This window comes from Chionomys nivalis, chromosome 10 (genome assembly GCF_950005125.1).
Source record: "Chionomys nivalis chromosome 10, mChiNiv1.1, whole genome shotgun sequence".
NCBI classification, from domain to species: domain Eukaryota; kingdom Metazoa; phylum Chordata; class Mammalia; order Rodentia; family Cricetidae; genus Chionomys; species Chionomys nivalis.
In genome coordinates this window covers 42,970,025-42,986,975 of record NC_080095.1, presented here as the reverse complement: position 1 = coordinate 42,986,975, position 16,951 = coordinate 42,970,025, and the positions used below count along the sequence as shown (strand labels likewise).

General features: G+C 44.3%; 1 protein-coding gene across 5 annotated transcripts in view; it reads left to right on the top strand.

Annotated features, from left to right (window-relative positions):
- Positions 1 to 357: 357 nt before the first annotated feature.
- Positions 358 to 16,951, top strand: part of Pcnx1 (pecanex 1) — a 141,058-nt gene continuing 124,464 nt past the window's right edge. For all 5 annotated transcript variants that reach the window (XM_057782090.1, XM_057782089.1, XM_057782087.1 and 2 more), the window contains exon 1: positions 358 to 523. In XM_057782090.1, coding sequence (XP_057638073.1) covers positions 371 to 523 — 153 coding nt within the window. In that variant the 5' untranslated portion in view covers positions 358 to 370. The remainder of the gene's footprint in view (positions 524 to 16,951) is intronic.

Sequence of the window (16,951 nt, the reverse complement as noted above, 5' to 3'; positions counted from 1 at the left end):
CCGGGCGCCCTGTCGCCTGCTCCGCCAGGCCCGGGCTGGCGGCCGGCGGGGGTCGCGGCGGCAGAGGCGGCGGTGGCGGAGGCGCTGGCGACTCAGGCTCGGGTTCGGAGCGTGGAGACAAGATGGCGGCGGCGTTCCGGAGCCTGGCCTCCTCCTCCTCCTCGCCGCTCTCCGCCCCACAGCTTGCCGCCTCCTCCTCCATCGTCTCCTCCTCCTCCTCGTGCAGCAGCACCAGCGAGCGCCGCGGCTCCGGGCCGCTCTCCTGGAGCTCGGGAGGGGGCTAGACCGGGCCTTGGGCGAGCAGGCGACGAGGCCAAAGCTGGGGCCCGGGCGGGGACGACGACGGCGGCGGCGGCGGCGCCGGGTGGGGATGGGGTCGCAGACGCTGCAGATCCTCCGGCAGGGGGTGTGGGCCGCGCTCAGCGGCGGCTGGTACTACGACCCGCACCAGGCCACCTTCGTGAACGCGCTCCACCTCTACCTGTGGCTCTTTCTGCTCGGCCTGCCCTTCACGCTTTACATGGTGAGTGGAGGCGGGCACGCGCTGCGCTCGCCTTTGGGGGGGCACCTCGGGGCTTCGGGGGTCGCGCCCCTGTCCTCCCGGTGTGCGGCGGTCCCGGCGGCGGACGGACGCTCCCCTCCCCCGCCCCGCTCTCCGCCCCGGGTTTCCCCTCTTTTTAGCACCTCCCTCCCGCCGGTCCCCGGCCGGATCCCGCTTCCTCACGCGCCGGGTCTGCGTAAATTGCGCCCGAGGCCTTTCCTCGGGGTCCCCGGTCCTCCCCGGTCTCCGGCTACCCTTCCTGCCCCACTCCCCGGGGCATCCCCACCCGCACCTCGGCCCCGGCTGTGCGCAGCCTGGGGGAGGCCGTGCACGCTCCGCCTGGAGCAGAGTCGTGGGGTGTCCCGGCTCGCACTCGTTTCCCTGGCCCGGGGGGGAACCGCGAGCGGGCTCGAGCTTCTGCAAACCGCTCATCGGTTGGGTGCGGATTCCATTCGGTTCAGCCCCACGACGAGGGGCTGTAGTGTTGCCAGGCCAGCGCTGCGGGCAGGGAGCGGGGAGACACGGGAACCTGGCTGGCATTTCACCCATTTGTTTGCGTTGGTTCAAGGCCTTTGACTGGCAGGGAAAAGGAAAGCACCGCCTGTTGCTTGGTGCACTAGGGCCAGTTTCTCTGAAGTGTTTTGTGTTCCCGGACTGTTTCCTTCTATAGCCAAGGCTGGCCCGGAGACTCGCTGTGTAGTCCAGGCCCTGGAGTTCCTGGGATTACCAGCGTGAGCCACCTCTCTAGAAAGTTTTTAAAAGATGTTTTCCTGAAAGATGTTAGCACATTTCTAACAAAGCAAAACAGCACTGTATTTTAGGTTGGGACATTTGAGAAAATAAAGCTTTCAAATTTTAAAGTAATTTGGAAGGAAGGATAGTAACTTTCATTTTCAGGGAATTTCTGTTAACTTCGTGGTTCTTCAAGGTGCCAGAATAAAGGTGCTGGGTTAGAAAATCCGGGAAGAGGAGTATAATAAGCGCCACGAGTTAGGGCAGCCTATTTGCCTCATTGCTCAGTATCACTAATTGGCAGGAACATGCCTTGGGGGATGGTGAGTGTGTGTGCTAAATGTCACATTGCCAAGCAGATTCTGATTTCTCATAGAAATGTATTTGAAGGAACTTACACGCGCTTAAAGGAGCTATTTTTAAAAACGCTGATGGCTTATTCCAGGACTTGTTCAGTCTTGTCAAGATCGGAAAATTTATCACCAAATGTTATAATTTGAATTCATTTTGGCCGACCAGGTTCACTTTACATTCGTGTACCTTCCAGGAATATGATGTCGTTAATGAGCAGCTCCCGTGGCTTTGGTTGTGAGGATCCTCAGGCTCACAGGGCTTTCAGAGCTGGCGTCTCTTGTGTCCAGACAGGTTGTAGGTTTAAGACAAAATGATTGTCAGGAGGTCAGGATTTTGCCGTGCGCTGTAAGGTTTGTGTCGTAAGCCTTTTTGTAGAATTAACTGAACCACAGAAGACACTAGGGGAATGGCTCCTCTGCTTAGACCTGCTTTCCGTGTTTGCCTCTGCGGGGTCCACATGCAGTTCACCTCCTTCGTAATCTTCCTAGCAGCTTTTGTTCTTCCTACTCTTGGGCGGTGAGGGGGGCGGGAGGGCACGACCATGACGATGGACTCTTCCCTTCCTGGATAGTTTTTTTTTTTTTTTTTTTTTTTTTTTTTGGTGTTTTGAGACAGGGTTTCTCTGTGGTTTTGGAGCCTGTCCTGGAACTAGCTCTTGTAGACCAGGCTGGTCTCGAACTCACAGAGCCTTCCTGTATAGTTGTGTGGCTTGCTTTGGTTAGATTATTTCAGGCTTCTGGCATGTGAGACTTTCCTGGATAAGTTAACATAGCGCTTCTGAACTCTTCTGCCTGCTTTCTAACGAACATTTTCTGCTGGATGATACAGGTACTTAATGTTTTGTCACCTTGTTACACTGTGTAAGCTAATAATAGACTATAGCTCTGGCCAGGTGGGGGCTTCATTGCGCTCATTGCTGCTTTCTCAGGGCTTAGAGCAGTGCAAGGCACATGAGATGATTAGGAAATGAACAGGACTCCCTTTCTTCTGTCAGGGAACTTAAAGTCTAGCCTAGAGATCATAAGCAGCAGCAAGTGTTCTTTCTGATTGTAGGGATGATGATGAATGATCAGAGTTCATGGTTGGGGAGTCAGCAAAGAGGACTTGTAGCCTTTTAGGAAGCATGCTAGTGCTATAGGATTGAGATATCTAGTATTGAGATAGTGTGACATAGATATCCAAGTTAAAGCAAAATCCTGCCTTCTGTATTAAAACCTCACACATGGTTATTATTCATGTGTTCTTCCAGTAAGAGTTGCAGGTGATGGTGACTTTACTGAGCCTGTGTACAGGTTCTTAGCCCTGCTAAGTATCCTCATGTGGCTGAGCCATTGTGACTCGTTTTATTGCCATAGGTAGGTGTGAACTGGGATTAATACAGAACTTTTTGAAACCAGAGTCATCATTCAGGATCCCTGTAAGCACACACACACACACACACACACACACGTATGCACGCACGTGCACGCACGCAGACACACACACATACATACCCTTTTAGCTTTTGTGGGTCTTTCAAAGGGGAAGGATACAGTTTCTACAATTAATTTCTAAGTGATGGAAATCAGGAAAAAAAGCTTCCTGCTTATCTGATTATCTTCTGTTCTCCTTGTTTACCCCTTTTATATTGTTCTAATGGTAATGGGCATGGCTTGTCATGTGTGAGATTTTTGGGGAGTATAGGGTAGCTTTTTGGGGGGTGGGGTGGGAATTAGGTGTTATCATGATTTTGATCTTGGCCTTGCTGTTGATTTGTGCTCTTTGGGCAAGATTACTTTCCTAAACCTTGATTTGCTCATGTGTGACATATTTCATGAGTATTTTACAAGGAAATATTTATGAAATAGGTTATTCACCTTGAGAATAGCCCTCAGTAAATGACATTTCAAAGAATGTCTAGGTAGAATTTTTCTCTATAGTGTTGCATGCCTAGAAGAGATTAGATAACTCTGGATTTATTGAGTGAAACCATTGTCATAACATTGCTCCACGTACAGTCGTTTATATTAAGAGTTATGTGTCTAGATGATGAAACACTAAAGTATATTTACATTAAGATAGGCACATGGATGGACAAGTATCTCTGCAGTAAGGTATAGAGTCCTTTGGGTATCTGCTAAGCTGCTTCCTCTTGCAGGAGCTTTGCTCTGGCTGGCTGTGTCTTCCAAAAGGAGACTCTCCTCTGGGTTCTTCTCAGGCTGATTGTTGCAGGTTGTTTGGGGTTGGACTTAAGTTTCCTCTCACAGAAGTGTAGCCTGGTAACTGTAAACAGCATTTGTCTTATTTCATCTCTTCATCTTGTCAGTTTCTTTCATGGCTCTTCACAACCATGTGTTTGTATCTTTGTTTCTGTGTTCGCTGTGTAGACAGCCTTACTGCCACGGTACTTATCAATTCAGTGAGGGCAGGGGCCAGATAGAATAAATATTCAGTGTCTTCTTTGAATAAGTGTTTGTTGACTGAGAACTGTATTACATATGTGGACCTTCTTTAGGCTGACCGCCAAACTGGTCTGGAATAGCTGGGTGCAGAGGGGATGTCTAGGAGGTGGGTTGTTAGTTTCTGTGGCTGCAAAGTCATATGCCAGGATGACTCCAGACAACTCCAGATGGGTTTTGTGTGTACAACCTTGCACAGTTATATGCATATAACAATATATAAAGTAATATATGCTAAGTACTCTGTGGCGTGATTGTCTTAAGTTAATCATTCATATAACATTTATGGTTCTGACTTTCCTAGTTGCTGTCATTACTCATTTTTATAGTTGATCTTTATCATCTGTAAAGACTCCTTTGAAGCCCTCAAGTAATTTTCTTTCCTAAAGATTCAGAAATTTTAAAGATGACTAAAAACTCATACTTCATACAGTATGGTTCTCTTATAATTGGTGTCTTTAGAGCCCTAACTAGCAGGGGCTGAGGATGTAATTCATTTGACAGTATGCTTATGGAGTATAGGATAATACCCTGAGTTCAGTCCCTGGAAGTGCACAAACCAGACCTGGGGTTACAAGACTCTAACACTCAGGAGGCAGAGGCAGGAGGAGCTCAAGTCCACCGCTATCCTTCTCAACTACACGGAGCTTGAGCCAGCCTGAGCTATATGAGACCTTGCCTCCAAATAAATTAATTCAAATCAAACCCTCTAGCTAATGGTCTGTTCAGATGCTTAGGAGTGATCTAGACATGTCCGTAACTTACTGTCTTAGTCGCTGCTCTGTTGTGTGAAGAGACATCATGACCTCTGCTCCTCTTATAAGACAAAGCCTTTAATTGGGGCCTGCATACAGCTTCAAAAGCTTAGTCCATGATCCTCATGGCAGCAGACTTGGTGGCAGGCATTGCAGGCATGGTGCTGAAGTAGTTGAGAGCTACCTCTTGATCCAAAGACAAAGAGAGAGTTAAGACTGGCAGGGACTTTTGTGACCTCAAAGCCCTCCCCCAGTAACACTTTCTCCAAGGAGGCCACACCTCCTAATCCTTCTAATCCTATCAAACAGTTCACTTTCTGGTGACAAAGCATTCAAATATATGGGTCCATGAGGATTTTTTTGTTTGTTTCTTTGAGGCAGGGTTTGTTCTGGAACTCCTTCTGTAGACCAGGCTGGCCTTGAACCTCCACCTCCAGAGTGCTGACGTTAAAGGTGTGCTCCACCACTGCCTGGCTAAAAATGACAGGGTTTAATGTTCTTAATAAGAGCAGAAAACAAACCACCACACTAATTCTAGAGATATCTCCTTAAATAAGTGGTCAGACATAGGGATCTATAGAAGAAGGCATGGGACGCAAAACCGGAGTCAAGTGGACAGTGCTAATTTCAGCTCCTCTGTCTAAAAATTCTCATTGGTAAATGGCCAGAAATTTTAACTTGTCAGGTCAGTGAATTGATAGACTTCCTGATTAAATCTGTGTATTCACAGGCTGGAAAAGAAACAAACTCCTTTAGTTTTCCAACAATTAAGTGATTTTATGGCTTACAGTGGTTTCTGAAACTGTGGTATTTCATCTTTAACAAACATAGCAGGCAACCTGTAAGTGCCTATAACTCCAGCTCCAAGGAATCCAATGCCCCTTTCTAGTTTGTGCCTATATATTTATCTTCCCTCCCTCCCTCCCTTCCTCCCTCCCTCCCTTCCTCCCTCCCTCCCCCTCCCTCCCCCTCCCCTAAATAGTTCAGTTTGCTTTGCTGTGTTTTAGAACCTTTTGGGTTTTTTTGACTGATGTTTCCATGAGGGAACATGAGTTTTTGTTTGTTTGCTTGCTTGTTTATTATGTATACAACATTCTGCCTCTGTGTATGCCCGCACGCCAGAAGAGGGCACCAGATCTCATTACAGATGGCTGTGAGCCACCATGTGGTTGCTGGGTTTGAACTCAGGACCTCTAGAAGAGCAGGCAATGCTCTTAACCACTGAACCATCTCTCCAGCCAGGAACATGAGTTCTTAATAGCTTCCAGAGGGACCACAGTGTGATGTGTTACTGTGGCAAATCCCTTTCTTGATTACAGGTCAAATATTTTCACTTTTTAAAAACTTCAGGGGGAATATTCTTGTAATTAAACGTTGTAGCTCTTTGGTCTAAATTCCTAGGGATAGGAAAGGGTGAGTGCTGATGGAGGAGGAGCCGAAAGTTGAGATCCATCCTGTAGGGTCTTTGTAACCTGTTGAAGTACAGTTGTTGAGAGTGAGAGTGAGATGCAGAGGGTAGTCCAGGTCTGAGCGGGATCCGGGTATGCAGTGCTTTCCTTCGTGAATGGGAAAGCGAACTGACTGTCGATGTCAGACCGTGAGCCGTACGGAGGGCATCTTTGTGACTGACCGGAGAACTGGAGTTCACAATGTTGAAGAGGAATGTTCAAGAGAGAAATGTGGGGTAAAAGTTATTTACTTGAAGCTATTGGCATATAAATCCTGTGTTGTAGAGCTATCCTAAAACTAATTAAGAAGAAAATATCATTGGACAGAACTCCAAGACCCAATAGCATCTAAAAATGGGCAAAGAAGGTTACAATGGCCGGAAAATGAAGAGGAGAGCCAAAGGAAAGACTGTTTTGAAAAGGAGAGAGTGGTCAAAGTTTGCCAAGTTGTCCTCCCAAAGGTTAATGCCGACTTAAGTTGCCATCAGCTGTGCCGAGAGCACAGCCCAGTATGCCCTTCTCTCCCCATGAAGCTCTTTTAACACAGGTGGCATTGTCGTAAGCTGCTTAGTCAATGGAATATTGAATAAAACATTTCAGTAAAATTTTTGTCTTTGATAATGGCAAGATTCTTTCACAGTACCTTTTCATTCAAACTTAGTTCCAATTAAAGCTCTTTGCTGCACGGATATACCATCGCATGGCAACTTTGATCTGTTTTGTTTTTCTAGTTTTGTAATTGTTAATTCTGAGACGACGTTGCTTATTATGTTATTTGGTTAAGTCAGATGATTTTCCCTGTCTCTGAGTGTGCTTGGGGGAGATAAGAAGCATTTTCTGGATGTGCTTGAACTCCTGGGTACAGGAGCAGGGGAAGCCAAGACCCCAGAGGATGTTCTGTAGACCTCTTCTTGACTTTGTCAGGTTGCAGGTGAGCTTTACCAGAGCCCAGTGGAGTGAGTGGGGGACTCTGATCCCCTCAGGTGCCCTGGGAAGCTGGGGGTATGCATATGTGTTCTTTGGTAGCACTGGAAAGCCATCTGCACTCCTCTTTGGTCCTTGGAGGTTCTGATTCTCAGAACTTGTAGCTGATGCCAGACTCTTGCTTTTTGTTAAGATAAGAAAGAAAAGAAAGCTGAGGGAAAACAAGCTGTTTCCTTCCCGAGGTTTTGGGTGTGGGGAAAGAAAGTCCCATTCTGTAGAGCTTTGTGTAAGCCAAGCAGAGCCCTGAGAGCCTGCTGATGTGGGCGCAGCCAGGAAACCTAGTCACAATTTGAGAAGCTTGGATCCTGGAGCCCGCCGCCCATCCTCTTTTCCTCCCTCTCCCTTTGTTACCCTGTTGTCTAGACATAAGTCAAACAGGGCTAGCCACCTGCTATCCTCCGTGAAGCTTTCCATTTGACATAATTTTAGGGTTATAGAAAAGTTATAATATTGTGCAATTTCTATGTACCTTTTCCAGCTTCCTTTTATATCAAAGTGTTGCATAACCACAATGTGTTTATCAAATGAAGACATTAGCATTGGTGCAGGATATTAATGGACCACGAGTTTTGTGTGGATTTTGTCAGTTGCCATTTCTGCTCCAGGATCCATCCCAGAACTCTGTGCTCATCTTTAACTTGTGGTTTTCACTCTTTTCCCTTAACGGGCCAGGATTGTTGTCTTTGCAGATTTGTACTATTTATAACAATATTCCACATGTATCTTTTCAGAGATACTGTGTTTGTGACTGATGCATTAGACTGGGCAGAAAGGAAGAATATTCGGATATTTTTGAACTGTGCACTACTGTCTGTAGTCATAAGCTATTTGAAACAGACATTCAGCACATGCAGAGTTGTGCAAAATGACGACTCCAAAATGAAAAGTCTTGATACCTTATTCTTGGCAGAATGGGCACCTGTGCCTTCCTATATAAGCTGCTTTTTTCTTAATTTATAAATTAGAGGTGATGAGACTAAGGTGATGAATTCCTTCAGTGTCCTCAAGTGTTCTTGTCCTAGGATGTTTCATGCAGGGGAGGGAGGAGGGGGTAGTTCACCCATGAAGGGAGGGGGAAGGAGGGTAATCCACCCTTGCAGGGAGGGGGAAGGGGGTAGTCCACCCTTGCAGGGAGGGGGAAGGAGGGTAGTCCACCCATGAAGGGAGGGGGAAGGAGGGTAATTCACTCTTGCAGGGAGGGGGAAGGAGGGTAATCTACCCTTGCAGGGAGGGGGAAGGAGGGTAGTCCACCCTTGCAGGGAGGGGGAAGGAGGGTAATCCACTCTTGCAGGGAGGGGGAAGGAGGGTAGTCCACTCTTGCAGGGAGGGGGAAGGAGGGTAGTCCACTCTTGCAGGGAGGGGGAAGGAGGGTAGTCCACTCTTGCAGGGAGGGGGAAGGAGGGTAGTCCACTCTTGCAGGGAGGGGGAAGGAGGGTAATCCACTCTTGCAGGGAGAGGGTAGGGGAGTAGTTTGGGGGTGGGTGGGTGGGTGGGTAGTCCATAGTCCATACATGCAGGAGATGTGTTTGTATGCCTATGCTGGGTTTCCAGCTCTGTTCTTTGTGCTGTTCTGGTTTCATTACCTTCATATCAAGCAAATGGATCTTTGTTCTGAGGAAATGATTGTTCATTAAAAGAATAAATGCTTTGGGGTATAATATCTTATTGTTGTCTGGTATTTCATTATTACATATTCAATGTAGTGTTAGTTTCTCAGTGAATCGCTTTTTGAATCTGAGAATATGATTTGTGCTGTAAGGCTACCATCGTGGGCAAGTATCTGAAACAGTCAGAGGACATCAAAACAAACTGTTGAGTAAGCGCAGTTACCGTTCGCAGGAGCCCTATTTTCTCTTGTTCACGCTCCAGCTGTGCTGTGTTAGACGTCGTTTCCACAGGCACCTCTGACCCCGTGGCAGAAACAAAGTGAACTTGGCAGGTGATCAAAATGATCCTAAAATTTGTTTTCCTTTTGGCATTTTGGTAACATGAAATGAAATGTTTTAAAAAGATTAAAAAGTACAGCTAATATAAAAAGATTATATATTGTATTATCAAAAAGATATTTAAGTTTGTCTATTACTCCATTGGCACAGCAACAATGAGGCATATATGTTATTGAAAAATAAGCTGAACTATTTTTTCTACTGTCTTAATGACTTTCACATGAACAGGAAAGTGACAAGATGCTGTATGATCATTTGTGCCTCCATCTAGATTACATTTGTACTTTGAAAATCCCATTTTTTGGACTATACAGTCAGTTTGTACATATGGTGTTTTCAACAAGTCTATGGGACTTGTTTGAGAGTATGTACTATGACCCTTGACCCTGGGCTTCATTTTCTTTTAATGATGATTACAGTAGTAATACTCATACCACACTGAAAGCAGCTGACAGTCATCTGCTAAGATGAACTGTCTAGTCTGTATCAGACTTCCCCAGTTATTTTTAAAAAAACATTTCTAGACAGATTTCCCAACCCAGGATCCAGATATATTTAACCATTCTTTCCCTTCCAATTAACTTTTTAGTGCTGGCTATACTAGGTGCTACATACCTTTATTTTATTTTATTTTATTTTAAATTTATTTGTCTTTTTTTTTGTGTGTGTGTGTGACAGGGTTTCTCTGTGTAGCCTTGGCTTTCCTGGAACTCCCTCTGTAGACCAGGCTGGCCTCGAACTCAGGTATCGACCTGCCTCTGCCTCCTGAGTAATGGGATTAAAGGTGTGCACCTCCACTGCCCAGCAAAGATTTATCTATGTATTTTATGTATACGAATGCTCTACTTGCATGGATGCCTGTGCATCAGAAGAGGGCATCTGATTCTATTATACATGGTTGTGAGCCACCATGTGGTTGCTGGGAACTGAACTCGGGACATCTGGAAGAGCAACCAGAGCTCTTAATCATTGAGCCATCTCTCCAGGCCCTTTTTTCATTTTTTTTTAAGATTTATTTTTATGTGTATTGAATGCTTTGCCTATACGTATGTATGTGTACTGCATGCATGCCTGGTACCCACAGGTGTCAGAGAGGTTATGAGGTCCCTAGAACTGGAGCTGTGAATGGTTGTAACTTTGATGGGTGCTGGGAATCGATCCGAGGTCCTCCACAAGAGCATCAATCAGTGCTCCTAACTGCTGAGCCATCTCTTTAGCCCACTTTCCCAGTTGACATTTTAAAAGTCAAGGCCGAATGAATTATTCTGCTTCACAGGTTTGCTTCATTGTGTCGCTCCCCTCCCCTCAGTCTCTATTGCTCCTGCAAGCCTCAGTTGTATTTTATTGTCCAAAGTTAGTTTGCAGAATTCTCATTTATAATAACATAATTCTCTCCCTTTGTAGATTTCTCCTCCTTTGCCTTTGATTTCGTGATCTTTCTCTCTTACTGTCGAATGTCACTTAGGCTTTGTCAGTGTCACTCAGGATCTGTGTCTCCTTTGCGTTTCTTCCTTAGACACATCTAGGTAAAATCACACAGCCCAACCCCTCTCTTTACTCCAGGCACTGACCTGTGACCTTCAGCTAATTATACCTGCCTGTTTCCCTGGCTGTTTATTGGGGAGAAGGAGTGGAACTCCTCATGTGATGTTTAGAACTCTCCATCCTTGGTTGCAACTTCCTGTGAGCCTCTCGGTTCTCTTTTCCAGGAGATAAAATCTGTACCACAGCACAGTTAGAGTGAGGTTAGCCTTGGGAGAAGGCAGACCACTCTTTGTTCTGTTTCCTTTTAAATTAGGGAATTATTCTTTTGCCTTAGAAGAGTATTAGGGAACTTTGATGTTGCTACGGCTGTTGTTTTGACTTTGTAGTTTATTATGATATTCTGCCTGAGGATTGTTGGCCTGAGGAGCAAGGCATGGTCTTCTACACAATTATTCATAGCATGGAGCAGTCGTTACCTTTCTTTAAAATAAAATAATGAAAAATAATTTGTAACTAGGAATTAATTTGTCTGAGGTTCTGTTTTGCTCCACTTCAATGCATTAGTATCTGGGGGACAATTCTGGGCATGTGTCTTGAAAAACTCCAAAACTACCTAAGTACACCAGCAGTGAAAGCCTTTTTGTGATTGAGGTCTGATGCAACTAGGTTTATCCTAGGAGGTCTTAGCCTGTTACTTGTGTGTGTTTCCTGCTTAGTTCTCCTTTAATTTAGCTCTTTTTCCATCCCAAAGAAATAACTGAAGAACTTTGAGTCTTGCTGCAGTATACACTCTTGTTACTCTTTGTGTGTGTGCATATGACAGGCACATGTGGAAGTCAGAAGTCAACTTTGTTGTGGAGTTGATTCTTTCCCTCCCCTCTTCTCTCTCTCATTCCCACTCTCTTTTCCTTCCTGTTTGATATAGAGTCTCACTATGTAGTTCAGGCTGGTTTAGAACTCAGTTCTGCTTGCCTCTGTCTCCCAGTGCTTTTCTTCCATCTTTACTTGATTTTACAGATAATGTAGGTTGTCAGGCTTGGTGGCAAGCACCATTACCTGCTGAGCCATCTCATTAGCCCCAGTTTTCTCTTCTTTGGTTATCCTGTTTTCTTACTATAATTGCTTTACACAATAATATTAATTTTACGTATTAATACCATTGGAAATGTGGACAGTTTTGTCCTGTCCCTTACTGCAAGGAATTCTTGTATTTTAATGGAAATTCTAGTGTTTTTGTTTGAACATTAATTCTTTACTGTGTTACAGAATCATTCATCAATTTTCCATTCACTTCTGCTCAGTCATCAGACTAATACACCCGTATTCAGTCCACAAATGTTAGCGATGGCATCTATTTTTAAGCGCCTCTGCAGTATCTAAACCATATGTGGTCAGAGATCTGTTTGTTGGTCTTCATTTTGTCACTATGGAGTGTTAACTTTATTAAAAGCATCAAATATTTATTATGCTGTTGTGTACCCATACATCACCTCCTTTCAAGTTTTCTGATGTAACCCTCAGCCTAGTCTGTGAGTGGAGGAACTTCACTCACTCACGTTTAGAAACGGAGATACAGGCTGCTGGGAGTGAGGCACCTGCGCAGGATTTCAGACCGCCTCCGCCATTTATTTCCTTTCGACATCAGGGCTCCAGTCACAGTCACTTTCAGTCCTTCTGTTACATGTAACTATGCGGGATGCTTCTGTTACATGTAACCATGCGGGATGCTTCTGTTACATGTAACCATGCGGGATGCTTCTGTTACATGTAACCATGCGGGATGCTTCTGTTACATGTAACCATGCGGGATGCTTCTGTTACATGTAACCATGCGGGATGCTTCTTATAAATCTGCTTCTGAAAGCCGACCTCTGACTGATTTGTGATGCTCTAAGTGCCCCCTAGGTGTTCTCAGTGTGTGTTCTGAATCTAGAACTCTCAGAGCTGTCATTTCCGTCACCATCTGTGTGTTCTGGCTTTGCTTCTTGACTAGCGTATTATATGGATACTGTGCAAGTCCATTTGTAGAATGCACTGCTCTCCTGGGATTTAGTTATGGCCTCATATACTTACAGTGAGATCATTTGTCTCACTGATCATTTGGGGTGGGGGGTTAGCCTTGTTCTGTGACACTTGGTAAATGGAGCTATTAAACTTTAATGTCTTTTCAGTTACTGGTCTAATGTAGGGTTCTTTCCCTGCTGGGTTTAAACTAGTTACGACCGCCTTGCCCCCACTGCTGCCATTATGTCTGCTGGTTCATCCTAACTGTGGAGATGCATGTGCAGTGTGTGTGTCCTGTTCATTGTGTTTGTTAAGGACAAGCTCAGAATTGGCAGTCCTTACACCTGGCTGCATGTTTCAAGGATAGGGGCTTTTGGGGAAAATTTTAACATGATTTTGTCTTGGGCAGTGTCATGGGCTTCTGCTGGATACCGGCTGAGGATAGTTTCAACATCCCATGATACCCAGGATAGCACCCCACACCAGAGTTGTTTGAACTAAAATGTCAGTAGTGCTAGACCTGAGAAGCCATCTCAGAGCATACATTCCCAGAGACAGCCACCAAGAGATCAACAATTAGTTCTTGAGTGTATGTGACATAGACCTTGTTTTTTAAAATATAAAGTACAGAGAGGTGTACACCCAGTATATACAGATATTAAGCATATCCGTGGTATTAAAATTTCAAGGGGCCAACATGATTGGCAGAAGAAAATATCTAAAAGTTTTTTTTTTTTTTTGGAGGGCTTTATTGGGGCTGGGGGATGAGTTGAGAAACCTTGCCTTGGTCTAGACCATCTAGTTGGTGATTAAAAAACTCAGACCATGATAGAGAGATGGCTCAGTGGATAGACACTGGCTGCCAAGCCCAATAACCTCAGCTTGATTCCTGGGACCCACGAGGTGGAGCAAGAGAACAGACTCACAAGTTGTCCTGTAGCCTCCATGTGAGCGGTGTAAGTAAATAAATATAATTAAAAAAGCAAAATGTCTCAGACGTTAGGGACAGACAGGATATAATCCTGTTTCTATCTTTTTACTAGCTATGGGCAGATGATTTTATAGTCTGAGTTTGTTATCTGTAAAATTGAAGATAATAACTACTTTCTTCAAAGGATTAGCGTGAGATAAGGAACCAGATTAGTCGTCCTGAGGGCGCCCGGGGAGAACAGTTCATATTTATTACTGTATAAGCATTCCTTAGAAAAGTGCTTGAGACTAATGTGTGCCCAGGGGTAACTGGTGAGCCAGTCAGTGGGTAAAGCTGTAATGCACGGGGTATGTCCAAGGGGCTCTAATGGAAATTCTGGTGATGAGGGAATTACATTTGAAGAGAAAGTACTAAAACTGGGCCATGCTTTGTACCCCCTGGGGGGGGGGTAGATAATTCACTTTAAATGAACATTACATTACCCAGTTTTAGTTCTTTCTCTTAAAAAGTAGACCTGGATTATGGGGTAACCACTCTGTTGCAGACAGAGTGAGTGAGTTTAGGGCAGCTGTGCTATAAAGATGTGTGGGTTATGGTCAGAGTCTTAGGAGTGCTATGTACTTCTCATTTATGAATCTTACTGGTTTTTATTTTATATTAGGACTTTAACTTACAGTCCACTTTACTGAATTTTAATGAAACGAATATAATGAAATGACTCGATACTCTAATCTTTGTGTATTAAGATTTATAATTTTTCTGTTTGACAGTTTTGATTTTTTGATGTGACTATAAAAATTTATCATAATTTGAAGCCCTAAGTTGAGCTATTACGTTGTGACATTTTCCTGATTGCATAGTGTACTATCTATAAGAACAGTTATACTTCTGTGGGAAAGCAGGGTCTCATTATATTATGTGTATAAGGTAATTCTGTCGAACACAAATGGCATTTTTTAAAGGTATGGTAAGTAAAGAACCTACCTGCCATTCTGTAGCACTGATGTTATGTTGACGGATCATTAATAAATGTTTAACTTCCCTTACTCTGAATACATCAGCAACAAGTGTGAAGGTGTTGAAGTTAGACTGTGAGATAGCTCCTGGTCCCTTTATTTGCATATGGAAATTCAGCCGTGATTTACCCATGGATTTACTTAGACTGATTAAACTTTTGTGGAAGTGATGGCTGTGTCATAATGTCACGGATTTATCAAAGGAGATAGTAGTCAAGAGAATTCTTAGTGTAGAACATCCCACATTCTTTCCAGAGTGGTTAGGTTTACTTGGAAAACCACATATAAATCAAACAGTATGGAGATCTCACAAGTTACTTTTCACATAATAATTCTCTCAGATCTGAGTTGGGGATTGTGGTTGAGTGTAGTCTCTAAATGATATCCTCTTGTAGGGCGCCGCCTGCTCTATGGTATGGTTCGCGAGGAGATTGAAACACACACACACACACACACACACACCATCCCTGAAACAAGAACACCAAGAATGCCCCCTCGAATCAAGAATGCCATCTTTATTGTGTTCCAGGGCAGCTTATATAGGGTCTCCTTGACTAATGGCCACACCCTAACTCTCAGCTGCAAGCCCACCAGAAAGCACTCCCCTGTTTCGTGCTCAGAGCAGCTGCAAACACAGGAAAACAAGTTGTTTACAGGAAATTCAGGGTCTCTGGGGGTCCACAGTCCCCAACATCCTCTGAATAATGTAAAGGATGCGTGTTTTGCAGATTCTCTTGGATGAATGAATACTTTTACTTCTGTGGTTTTATTTGCTCAAACAGTTGTAATTCCCAGATGTCTCAGTTACTTGTAGTTACTTAGGTTTGCTCAGGCTTCCTTCCTGGCTGTCATATCAGAGAGCATTTCAATACAGAGGATGGAGTAGTTTGGGGAAGGTCCATTGATTCCATTACCAAGTTTAGGTTGCTGGGCATGTTGCATTTACAGGTTTCTTGGTTATAGTCAATCTTGAAAAATCCCACAGTGTGCTATCTATCTTTGACAAATGCTTTTAGATAGGAATTGTTTGTGGAGACCCTTTGGAATTATTGAAAGTTGTTGATTCCCCTTTGTTCTCTGTAATAATTTAAAGATGGTTTTGGTAATGGGAGAAGCTGTGCTGTGGAAATCATCCCACTCTCTGCCCTGTACTTTGCTCGTTTTGCAGAATTTCCCTTCTCATCCATATGAGCCAGTTTTCTCTTGGTATTCTAGTGGAATTGCTTCCAGGACCTTCCCATGCCAAACCCCAGAATGCACAGTTCCCTATGTGAAGCAACTGTATGCTTAAGTCTGCATTACATGCAGCACCCAGTACAGCATACGTGTTGTCAGTAGTTGTTAGACTGTTGTTTATAGTTGTTAGGCTATTGTTTATAGTTATGGCAAGAAGAAGCTTGTTCATGTTCAGGGCAACTAGAACTTTTTTCTTAGGTTATTTTGTTCTAAGTGTATGAGTGTTTTGCTTGCCTGTATGTTTGTGCACCCTGTGAGTGCCTGGTGTTCTCAGAGATCAGAAGAGGGTAGCAGATTCCCTAAAACTGGGCTTATGGATGATTGTGAGCCACCCTGTGGGTGCTGGAACCGAACCTGGCTCCTTATCAAGAGCAGTGAGTACTCTTTTTTTTTTCGAGACAGGATTTCTCTGTGGTTTTGGAGCCTGTCCTGGAACTAGCTCTTGTAGACCAGGCTGGTCTTGAACTCACAGAGATCTGCCTGCTTCTGCCTCCCAAGTGCTGGGATTAAAGGCGTGCGCCACCACCGCTCGGCCACAATGAGTACTCTCAACAGCCAAGCCACCTCTCTAGTTCTGGAATTTTTACCCAGGAATATCTTTATTTTGCTGTTGGTTAAACCCACAGATGTAGAATTCATGCATGTGGAGAAATGTTCCTCTGCAAGGAAAGCAGCCCTGTCTTTTGTTTATCATAGGTAGATAGATGCTCTCGCATATTTGCCACATGCCCAGTTAATGTTTTCTCTCCCATTTTCCTTTGGGTGTTGGCAACATGACTTGACTTGAGCAGTTGATCAGTAAGTTTATGCAGGTAATGCAGAACAGCGTCTTAAGATCTACCCAGTGCTGTGGTAAAGACTGAGATGAACGAACTGAGCAAGATTGTTTAAAGAACCAAAAGGAAAAATATGTCTAAACGTAGTTTATAAAGCAATTAAATGTGAAGACCTTGCTCACCAAAGTTTATAAACCCAGATTCCCTCAAAGCTCCCTTGGGAACTTTTAAGAAGTATAGGAACATTCCTATAAAGCATGTAAGATTATTCTAGTCCATCAGTATATGACGGACTTTCCCAGAGC